Source organism: Lepisma saccharinum, chromosome 25, assembly GCF_977018435.1.
Source record: "Lepisma saccharinum chromosome 25, izLepSacc3.1, whole genome shotgun sequence".
Taxonomy (NCBI): domain Eukaryota; kingdom Metazoa; phylum Arthropoda; class Insecta; order Zygentoma; family Lepismatidae; genus Lepisma; species Lepisma saccharinum.
Window position 1 is genome coordinate 37,000,681 of NC_139253.1, and position 12,331 is coordinate 37,013,011.

The following is a 12,331-nucleotide window of genomic DNA, read 5'->3' on the forward strand; positions in this document are numbered from 1 at the left end:
TTTTTCACGAAGGCCAAATTTAAGGTCATTTTGGCTCTAAAGTTACCCTTACACTCCCCTAAATGCGATCCTACACCAACCCAGATGTAAATTTTTGGATAAACCCCTGATGCACACCCTCAATATCCTAAAACAGGGTACTCTAAATTTATTTTTCCTTTTTTTATGCAATGCCAGTAGCTAAGTACTTGAACTTCGCGGCCTATAATACTGAAGACAAGAAATGAACAATGACCCATGGCGCAACAGCCCTCGAGAGCCAAGACCTTTCACATGCCTCAGCAGAGGTGGGAGATCTTCCAACCAGTTTCCAACTTCCTCACAATGGTGGGTGGCCACCGGTCCCATACACAGGCCGAAATCTCAGAAGAAAAATTGTTACTCTTTCCTCCAGGAGACTCGATCCAGAGAGCGTCCCATAGCCCGAGCCCAAAGCCTAACGCTAAACCGCACGGCCACTATAACTACAAATAATGCCTAGAGATAAAATTAGATTATACGCAGTAAATTTTGCGGCTCTTGAAAACGAGTTAAATTTTGTAAAATTCGCAGAAAGCCAGTGTGGAACTTGTTGAAAAGCAGCTGTTCTGATTGATTGATTTGATATATTTCCCTTCGCAGAGAATTATACTGGATGTGAGTCCAGACGCCAGAGCCTCGTTAGGCCCATGTGCCTCTCATATCAAGCGTACCAGGCGCTGGGGGGGGGGGGGATGATGGGGCTACAGGCAGCTCCAAAATTGTGAGAACATCAATGTTTTCAAATAAAAGCAGTGAAGAATTCTGGAGAGGCTAGAGTGGTAAATGCAAACAACGTTTAGAATGAACTACGATTTCAGTTTTTGAGAGTGGAAAATTCTAAATTTACGGGAAATCTTATTGTGTATACTGTCCCCCTGGAAAGCAGCTATGCACTACCATCCATCTTTATAATTCCAGCCCCCCCAGAAAAAAATCCTGCGTACACCAGCGGTAGCATGGTATTCATATACTCTATAGCGTGAGCATTTACGCAAGATGATGCCTGATGACGCCAACTCAGTTCCAGATTATTATTGTTCATTACATACTACGAAGCATTTCTTGTTTTGCAGGTGTAATCCCGACGGCGAGCTGGCTTTCCCGCCCTTTAGCAGCCCTTGCGGCACCAGTACCTCAGCTGGAATGGCCTACCTCAAATCATCGCCATACTCCGTCAACGGAATTGGCCTCACGATGCCTACAATGGACTCCCTACATCCGACAATGGGGTATCCTTCAGGTCAGTACCTATGTAAGTCCCTCAAAATCTTTACTTACTCTTCTTTTTTAGTATTTAGATGAACTTAGTTTAGAATATTTGGTGTGTGACTGGAAGTAACGTTTTGACCACTTCCACGCCTTATGGTGAATAAGGTCGAATTGGGTTCCGGCGGTTTTTTAATTAGGTATCAAATTTCATGCTGCTATCTGCTCATATCTGGCTTTGCAATGAAATAATAAATATGCAGATTCATTAGACTACACACAGAGAAGATAGTCAGCGTCTTCAATCACTGGGAACCACCACAAGATTTGCATTCTTGCGATTTTCTTCTAAATGACAATTAACCCGCGTCGATAAAATGAATAATGCACAAATGTATGCAGTGCTAGAAGTGGAAATTCCTAAAGGCTATGAGCAGTGGCGGCGATTGGGTTTCAAAACCGTGGGGGCAAGGTGCCAGAACGGGTGGGGGGAGGCAAGGACAGTTTATTTTCCGTTGGTTGATAAAGTTTAGCAAACTGCAGGGGTAAAAGTGGCAAAAAAGTGGGAGGGCAACTGCCCCCCTCGCCCCCCCTAATCGCCGCCACTGGCTATGAGGATTGCGGATAGGAGGCGGAGATGCATGTATGGTTCACCATGGTGACAATAAAGCAGGTGGGAGGATGCTTAAGCCAAGAATTTCCTGTTTGAATAAAGGTTGACTTTTCTTCAAGGTCATATAGAAAATTTCGAAGCTTTGCTGCTCATGAAAATGGTATCACACATACAGTATTATAGTGTCTTTTCCACTTTAATATAATTCAGTTGAACACTAAATAAGAGTATGGACATCTTTACTGGTTATGAACATGTCACAGGGACTTTCAACGATTTTCTTCTAAATGACAACTCAACCCTTCCCGCGTCGTTTCACCCTCCACTTCGAGCACTGCTAACATGTAATTTCACGAATGCTCGAATTGGGGAGAAGGTGGAAATCCATCCTCCACTTATGAAAATTTGCGTAAACATCCCTCACCCCCCCATCTACCACATTGACTCCATGTTCAGTTCAATCATACATACCTATGATTTTCCACTTTCAGCACTGAATTCCGTCCGTTATTATTGAAGGGGTGCATTCCAGCTTTTTCAGTGTTTTACCCGGCATTTTAAAACTTGTATTGAGATACATTTAGGAAGGAGATATGGGTGGTACTGGAGGTTCACCGCAACACTCAAAACACTGTACAGAGTGTCTCTTAATTTATTAAAATTAATGATCGCTGATTGTGTGCAATTGGTTTCCTAGATATCCAGAAGGGTAGCAAGAGGGGCACCCCACCCGGAAAATGAAAGTCAACCAAAAAGTACATATTTCAGACATATAATTTCATTTCAATCACAGTAATAGATGTTAATTATAGCAAGGGCGCTGAAGGAACATGATAACTTCAAACTAAAGCAATGTTTTTTGAGGGAACAATATTATTATGGAGGAGAATGTGTCCCGTTTGCCCCCACCACCCGGAACAAATACCTTGCTTGCTCCTCCCTGGAAAAAATCTTGTAGACGTCCATGATTTGTTTGCAAGAAAATTACCAGCAGAACTAATTGTGAAAGCAACTTACAGTTACCTTTCAAGTACCAGTAACTGTAACTGAGTTGTTTTCAAGATGAGTAACTGTAACTGTACTTTTAAAAAGTAACTTTCCGAACATTAATTTCTGTGGATATTATTTCGAGATTTGAGACGAGAATTTGTGTACACACACACCGAGATGTAGAGAGGTATTTCCATCTCGAGATGAGTCAGCAAACTCCCTTATTCACGAGATGTATCTGTACTAGAGTGCTGGAGCAAGAGCTTTTCGCTCGAGCACCTAATAGTTCGCACGGACGACGCCAGATAGCGTACGGAATTGAGAGATCCTCGCTCACCAGGATGCCACAAGCAAATGACGCTGGACCAGTCAAAACGAGCGGCATGCACTCGAAGCCCGGTAGCAGTAGCGTACGCAGGATTTTATCAAGGGGGGGGGGTTATTTCTAAAACTTTCTCCAAATTCACATTACCATTGTTTTATTATACTTTAATTAAATAATAATCATCACAATTAATTAATAATACTTATAATTAATTAATTAGCTGAATTACTACTAATACCATTACTACTATTAAGTACTAGAGATCTACATAAATATAGTATTTACGAAAGCAATAGAACAATATAACTTTCTAGTCATTCGATTTTTATCAAATTCTGGGAACATTTTTTTTGTTTCTTTGTTCCGAAATAATTGTCTGGTCAACGAGGTGAGACATTTTAAGTGTAAAGAAAATCCATAAAAACAAGAAAATATATTAAAATAAATTAAAATAATCAAAGTATGGAACTCATCCAAGGAGCTGCGGTGGTCTGGTTGGTAGAGCGTCTGACAACCACGCGGGAGATCCGGATTCGATCCCGGAATTGGTTGGAATTTTTCCGGCTTCTTCCCCTCATAAATGTCCCCGATAATTCACATCTGGATTGTCTCTCGATTCTTACCAACAAAACATTTTACAATAATTAAGCTTATTGTCGTTTGAATAAATGTCTAGTCAACAAGGTGAGACATTTTAAAAGAGAGCAATTCAAACATGCTGCGGTAAACAATGGGAAGGCGGACTGGTGACTGTTCTTGTCCGCCGAGCCTTTGTCTATACATTAGCAGCTTACAACGAATCAAGAACTTTCTTTAGTTAATTCTCATTGTTCACACAAAAAAATACATGTTCATTGAACACTGGCGTACGTAGAGGGGTGGCTGATGGGGTTACAGCCCCTACCGAAATTTTTAGAAAATCAAAATTTTCAAATAAAAATCCGTTAAGAACTTTAAAAAATCAAAATGTGTTAGACTGAAAAGCTCGAAAAATACGAAATATTTTATTATGCATCCTGCCCTCCAAAACGAAGGCATGTGCTATCCACATTTACTATTCCAGCCCATCCCGAAAAAAAATCCTGCATACGCCAGTGTACTGAACATTGTTGCAACTGAGATACAAAACAAGTTTTCACTCTTTTAAATCATAGTTGCCCTCATATTTTGTTTTCAAGAATACTTGTTAATTTTCAAGGCTTTCTCCCTGAAAGACGCATGTGCTTGGAATGCTGTGCTTTTCTCCGTGCTGCATAGAAATAATAATTCAAATTATTATTATTTTTATTATTATTATTATTATTAGTAGTAGTAGTAGTAATAGTAATAATATTGTCCTAGATCTTTGACTGTGGTAAGTTGGCCATTTAATTATTTTTTTCCACAGCATTTTTCATAACATTTCACAAGCTCAAGGGGGGGGTTTAAACCCCGTAACTTCCCCCTTGCGTACGCCATTGTAGTACACGTTTAACCATGGATGTCCGGAAGGGGGCAAGGGGAGCACCCCTCCCCTTGGAAAATGAATGTCCTTCTAAAAATTATATATTTCACACATAATTTCATTTCAGTCACAGTAATTTATGTTATGTTATACGGTATATGCTTACAGGCCGAAACCAAGTGTTAGGTAATAATCAAAATCTAATTATTGATAACAACTTATTTGAACCAGTTTCCAAGTTCAAGTACTTAGGAGGAATACTAACAAATGAAAATGATATTAAAGAGGAAATAAAAAGTAGGCTCAATTCAGGAAATGCATGTTACTTTTCTCTTCATAAACTTTTGTCTTCGCGTTTAATATCTAAGAAACTAAAAGTTAAAATATACAAAACAGTAATTTTGCCTTTATATGGATGCGAAACTTGGTCCCTTACATTGAAAGAGGAACATAAATTGAGAGTATTTGAAAATAAGATCCTTAAGAAAATCTTTGGACCTAAAAGGGATGAGGAGACAGGTGAGTGGAGAAGGTTCCATAATTTAGAACTACATAATTTGTATTCATGTCCAGATATTCATTCATTCATTCATTGTTTTCTGCCTAATTGGCAGGTTTTTCACTGCAATCTCCAGCTTTCCCTATTCTCCGCCTTACGTTTCGTAATAGCATACGACCCAGTTAATTTAATATCATCCATAAGCTGATATCACTTTCTTCCACGGACTTTTCCTCCTTCAACCATTCCCTCCAAGGCATCCCTTAGCAGGCAGTTCCTTCTTAGACAGTGTCCTAACCAGTTTCTTTTCCTCCTCTTGATGGTCTCCAGTATAGATCTTTTTTCACCAACTCTTTTCAGTACGGCTTCGTTTCTTACCTTGTCCGTCCATTTTACACGCTCCATTTTTCGCCATGTCCACATTTCAAAAGCTTCGAGTCGTTTCTCTTCATTTCTTCTCAACGTCCAGGTTTCTGCACCATATAGTGCTACACTCCACACAAAACATTTCACTAATCTCTTCCTTAGACCTATGTCCATGGGTCCACAAAAAACATTTTTTCTTCTATTGAAAGCTTCTTTTGCTATTACGATTCTCATTTTCACTTCTTGTTTGCAGCTCATGTCACTGCTTATAGTGCATCCGAGGTACTTGAAGCTATCCACTTGCTGGATTCTTTCACTGTTTGCTCTGACATTAATATTCCTTGGTTTCCGTCCTATAACCATTGCCTTTGTCTTCTTTACATTAATCTTCATCCCATACTGCTCACATCTGCTGTTTAACTCTTCTAACATACTATTTATGGTTATTTCATCCTCAGCGAATAATGCCATGTCATCAGCAAATCTTATGCAGTTTATTCTTCTTCCTCCCAATTTGACACCTCCTGTTCCCTGGAAACAATTTTTCACTATATCTTCTAAATAGATATTAAACAAAGTAGGCGATAGGCAGCATCCTTGTCGTACTCCTCTTCCAATTTCACAGCCTTCTGTCATTTCGTTTCCTGTTCTCACTTTAACTCGTTGATTCATATATAAGTTGCTTAGAAGTCTCCTCTCTTTCCAATCTACCCGAATTTTCTTCAGAATTTCTGAGAGTTTAACCCAATTCACTCTATCAAAGGCTTTCTCCAGGTCTACAAATACTACAAACACCTCCTTTCCTTTCTCTAAATATCTTTCCCCAATGGTCCTCAGTAAACCAATTGCATCCCTTGTACCACTCCCTTTCCTGAAACCAAACTGTTCTTCATCTAACTCGCCACTGACCTTCGAGTATAGGCGTCTGTTCAGAATTCTGTCCAGATATTATTAGAATGATTAAATCAAGAAGACTTAGGTGGGCAGGCCATGTGGCACGGGAAAGGAAAGAAGAGTTTACAGGATTCTTGTTGGGAAACCTGATGGTAAGAGACCAGTAGGAAGACCAAGACGAAGATGGAGGGATAATATTGAGATGAACCTAAAGGAAATCGGTAGGGATGGAAAAGCGTATATAGATCTTGCTCAGGATAGGGACAGATGGAAGGAATGTGTTGCTGCAGTCATGAACCTTCGGGTTCAAGAAGGCTAGTGAGTTAGTTACTTAGTAATTTATGTTAATTGTTATGAGTGCATTGAAGGGACGTGATAATTTCAGACTGAAACAGTGTTTCTTGAGAGGGAGGCATCACTATTATGGGGGGAAATATTCCTCCTTAACCCCCGGAAAAAATTACCTTACTTTCCCCTCCCTGGAAAAAAAAAACCTGCGGACGTCCATGTGTATAACCGTCATTTGTCCGTGGTATCGGGCCGTAAAATAGATTGTGAAGTGAGAGACACACAACTAAACGGTGCATGCATACCATTTTCTAAATCTGTAAATAATCTAGGGGTGATTATAGATACAAACCTTACCTGGTCTGAACATATTAATAATATATGTAAGAAAGCCTATGCCTCCTTAAACGTATTATACAAATTTAAAAAATTCTTCCGCCTGTTATTAAAGAACGACTTGTACAAGCTTTGGTCCTCTCACATCTTGACTATTGCGATAGTGTATATGCTGATTGTAAATATTAATTCAGAACTCGTGCATAAGATATATATTTAACTATAAGAAGTATGACCACTTAACTGAATATTATAATAAATTAGGGTGGATTAAAATGAAAGAAAGACGAAGGTACAGAAAACTAGTGTTGCTATATAAGTTACTTTATACAGGAAGTCCTTTATATCTCACAGACAGATTGCTTGCCTTAGGAAACCCAGTGTTATCATACACAAGATCCCAAAGTTCCAATCTCCTTACAATTAAAACCCACAAAACTGAATTTTTTAGTAACTCTTTTACTGTGTTAGGGACTGGCATGCACTTTCACATGAAATGAGAAAATCATATTCCATAGGTATCTTCAAAAGAAGATTAAGAGAAAGTTTTATGGAGTGATTTTTTTTGTTTTGTCAAATTAATACATGTTTAATAAATATTTGTAGTGGCCTGTTATGTATATAAACCTATGTATGAGTGTGTGTACATGTATATATATATGTTTTATGTATTTCTTTGAATTATATATTTTTACAGCTGTTGGTTTGACATGAAAGGTATATGTGTGATCGTTATTTGCAATGTTTATATATGAATCAATTTATGAATATGTTATATATTATGAAATTTTGTATGTGGTTGAGTGTAAGAAAAGGCATGAGCCTTAATCTCCGCCACAAATAAATAAGAGACAAATAAATAAATAAAATTAAAACTTAAGTGAACATGGTATATGCTAAGATGTAATGTAGTCTATTTTAACAATACATGAAAATATATGAAAATGAAATAGATTATTGTGGGCTGAGATTGTGATATGATTATTGTCAGATTAAACTATATGCTCGTATACGCTCGAACGTAGCAGGTTCAAGGGTGGGAGACTCAAACGATCACGACAGTACTCTAATCTGTACGACGAAGACCATGAAGTCCACAATGTAAAGTCATGAAGAGAATTAGCATCACCTGCTGCTGAATTTCCTCCTTTGTGCCACGTTATATGAGCAGACTTACTAAGAAAAAACAGAACATTTGTTCAGGAGTACACTGAATCAGAAGGGAAGTCTGGATCGACATTTCTAGCTAGAGTCCCGAGCTCTCTTGAGGATCCAGCAAGTCCATAGAACGACTGATCCAACACGCATGCCCATGATCGACGTCCTGCGATGCTCTCTCTCGTGACCCTCATTGGCTTCATCCAGATTGGCCCCGCCCTTGTCGGAGATGGAGCTCGGAGACGCATACAGGATTACCTGCTCAGCCGTTCAACCTCCCACCCCCACTTCGCCCTTTCTCTTCTTCTCTCCACATTACATACATCGAAAGATGTCAGCGAAGAATCATAGCCCCTAAAATTGATCAGCGGAGCCCCTGTTTGCAAAAGCGGAACGAAGATTATCTTCTCCTATCCTCTTTTCTCTCCCATTTTCCTCCAATTTTCTGATTATCTCTTACTTTATTTTTTGTTCTTTCAATTCATTTGTTACCTTCTTCTACCTCCTCTTATAAAATAACATCGTCTTGTTTCTTGCTCGTGCTGTTAATCGTTTCTTATCCGGAATGTTTTCTCAATTTTATACATGGCTGTTCGGGACAGAGACCAAGCTGAATAAAAGAACAGTCGACAAGAACGTGGGCTGTTTATTTAACGTCGTCTTAACATTTAGGTTAATTGTACCGTCAAAGCAGTTTTCGCAAAGTTACTTTCAAAAGTAACTAATTTACAGTTACAGTTATTTCACTACAAAAGTAACTCATAGATCCAGTTTCATATTTTGAAAAGTAACCCCAGTTACAGTTAGCATTACTCAAAATGTTTCTGTAAATTACTTTACAGTTACTTTATCGCATATAACGTATAACTCGTGAAAAACTGTATGCAAGATCGTTCTTTTTCACTGCTCAGTGGCGGCAATTAGGACGGTCGTGGGGGATCGTTGCCCCCCCCCCCCCACTATCGCCTCTTAATGCTAAGCCTTGTCTACCAAGAGAAAGCTGTCCTTGCCCCCACTTCCCACTTTTGGCACCCAATCGCCGCTACTGGTGATGCTAATCTAAAATTGAAATCAATTTTCACTATAATTAGCCTCATATTTGAAAAAGAAAATAAACAGTAGAATAAAGAAAAGTTAAAGGAATCTAGAATTTCCTTCCATAATAAAACGCAAAGGAGCTTTTACTTTCGTTACATGATACTTAGTTAAAGTAACTTGGACACACAGTAACTCATTTTAACAAGTAAATAAGTTATGGTTACTGTTACTCGAAAGTAACTGTTACTTCCAAAGATTGTTGAAAGGTACGAGAAGTCGATCTATTGATTGAATTAGATTATTTTACGTCACATATTCCACTTTTGACTAATCGCAACGATGAGTTGAATGTTGAAATTGATGAAGAAACACTCACAAAGGAAACCCATGTCAAGACAAGTATTCGAACCCGGTTCTCATGGTGTCGTAGCTTGCTGTGATAACCACTAAGCTACGGACGACCGTGATACGAGAAGTGTATGGAAACATGCTTTTCAATAAGAGTAGGTCAAATTTTGTCTGAGATGCCTGATGAATCACTCAGTACTTATGGCGACTATTCTCAAGGATTTAACAAATTGGGAGTGTTTCGGTTTTTAAGTCCTGTTAGGTTTTCCGTTCAAGCTAAATCTTTTAGTTAAAAAATTAAACTGGACATATTCACAACACCAACACACACTTCGGACGTGTTACAAACTACAAGGCTATTGTATACAGTAGAACAGAAACGTGATTTTATGCGCTATCTTCAATCTACAGACTAGCGCCTACGTAAGAATATAAGGTCAAAGGAGGTCTGGTCTGGCTTGTACTGTATCCTTCAAGGCTTCGCTAACGTTTTGTTAACAGAATGTTGACTGAAAGTAGTGAAGAAAGAATCCAATTCTGAATAACACTCTTAATATTGTTCATTATACCTTGCCATATGGGATTAATTCTCTTTAATATCATATAGTATAATAATAATAATAATTCGCAAAGTCGATTTTTGCATAATTAGTGACATTTTAAGGGAAAAGGTGATTTCAAGTAAAATTATACCTCAACAATCTTAGTTATCATGTAAGTGAATTTTGGGAAAAGGGAATTTCACTATTATAGCTGAAAGAGCTGGAAATATATCTCTTGCAGAGAAAGGGAAATAAATAACTTGCAAGTTGTTATATTTTCATATCTTTTCGCGTATTATTAAAATTAAGAGGGTCGAGAAGTTGTAAATCCAGTAACTCTTTCTAGGCAAATCTAGTGCGGTGGAGCCAATCATGACTATCCTTATGAGATAAATATATTCTATATATATTTCCTTTTCGTTTAATGATGGATATAATTTAGTGACGACGCCAGGGGGCGACCCGGTTAATCAATGTTTCGCCCCTCCCGCCTAACAGTAAACAGGAAATAGGAGATGAAAAGTGTGCCTTTAGCCAAAGCACATTCTCTTTTTGTAGAGTGATGATGGTATATTAAATATGACTGCTTGTCCATTAGAGTCAGTGGAGAATATCAATGCATTATCCGACACTTTCTTCTTTGTTTTACCTCCACTATCATTAACCATGCCTATTTTATGATACATTCACTTTCCCTTGTGTTCCCTTTATTTTTTTTACTATAATTCACTTACTTATGACTTACTTATAGTGAACTCTATGCACTTCCATTACCCAGGGGCGGCTTAAAGGCCGGGCGCTGCCCTATAAGGGAAGGCTCCAAACAGGGTTGTTGTACTTGAGTAGCGTCAAAACTTTATTTTTGAATATACAAGGCTATTTGTATATTATTGTATAAGTGGTGCTATTTGTTTTATAAAGTGTTGGATTTGTGTCGACAAGAATTAATTGAAGTTACTGCTGTATAACATAATAAATGGAGTAAGATGGGGCAAGACTGCGCAGTTTCTGTTCATTATGTTTTATTGAAGTTATGAATCTATAGTAACATACGGAATACGTAACACAGAATGCACTATCCTTTGCCAACATACAGTAAATTACCTAAAGCTCAGTAAACACTATTTCAGCAGAAAACAAACAAAAAGAATGACTATGCAAACGCGCAGTCTTACCCTCAACGCGAGGCAAGACTGCGATCACGTTAGGGTAAGAATGAGCATCGTACTAACACTTTCTAAACAGAATCACATTCGTATGAAGGAAAAGGAACACAAATCACTAAAGAAAGTTCCTCTTTCATATGAGAAGCATTTGTCGTGCCATCCAAACATGTGGCACAGTGAATCAAGTCCTCGGCTGGGGGATCGCTAATACAAATCACAAATGAAGGTTCCACCATTCGTCACATGTGGCACACTGCATCCAATCATCGACTGGGAGTTCGCTGTACTTCTCATCACAACCAGGGCAACTGTACTCTTACTTTTGACGTTGCCAGCTTGATACGTCTTCTTCAGCAAGGATGTTCGGTTTTATCATCTTACCAATAGCAGATGGCGGTGCCCCCTCAAGTAGTTCTGCTTTCATTCTCTCCCGTGGAAAGATGAATGCAGGAGGAATGAAACTTCCTGATGCACTCATACGATATACAGCAGTGATGGTTTGTCCACGTTCTCCACTAACAACTTTCTTTTCCGATCCTTTCCTCTTCACACTTCTCACCTTCGGAGGTTTCGAAGGAACTGTGTTGACACCAGATTCATCCATACTAAATACACGGCATGGTTGAAATTTATATCTATCCAATAATTACTGCAGATTTGTAAAATATCTGTTCACCTGGAATTCATTGCGCAGTCTTGCCCCGTGCTGCAATCGGGAACAAAACACGTAATACTATCAAGCCATTGCACAGCTGCCTCTGTGAATCAACATCGTCATATTCTCTACATTTAGAGTGAAGAAATTCTAAGAAAACTTAGTATCAAAATAAATAGTAAACATCTTAAAATTCTTCTCGCTTTCCTCTCTCAGCACAACAAACTACCAATGTGTCTTCACTAACATCCACGGCTAGGATCCATCTTGTCGAAGTTGTGGTGAAGCAGTTGTGACAATGGTGTATGATTTTCACCTGAAGAAAACTGTTCACAGTCTTACCCGACGCGCAGTCTTACCCTTCTCTACTCTATATTGCAAAATTTTGTAACAATTTAAGCTGAGAGATTACTGTTATTGATATCATTATAGGTATTAAATA

The 12,331-nt window shown here is 38.5% G+C and overlaps 1 protein-coding gene across 3 annotated transcripts in view; it reads left to right on the forward strand.

Annotated features, from left to right (window-relative positions):
* The window catches only part of LOC145978935 (homeobox protein OTX2-B-like), an 81,176-nt gene that overhangs the window by 36,782 nt on the left and 32,063 nt on the right, over positions 1 to 12,331 (forward strand). For 2 of the 3 annotated variants that reach the window (XM_083111932.1, XM_083111934.1), the window contains exon 3: positions 1,095 to 1,273. In XM_083111932.1, the coding sequence (XP_082968058.1) occupies positions 1,095 to 1,273 (179 nt within the window). The remainder of the gene's footprint in view (positions 1 to 1,094; positions 1,274 to 12,331) is intronic. The other variant, XM_083111933.1, reaches the window with a different exon arrangement.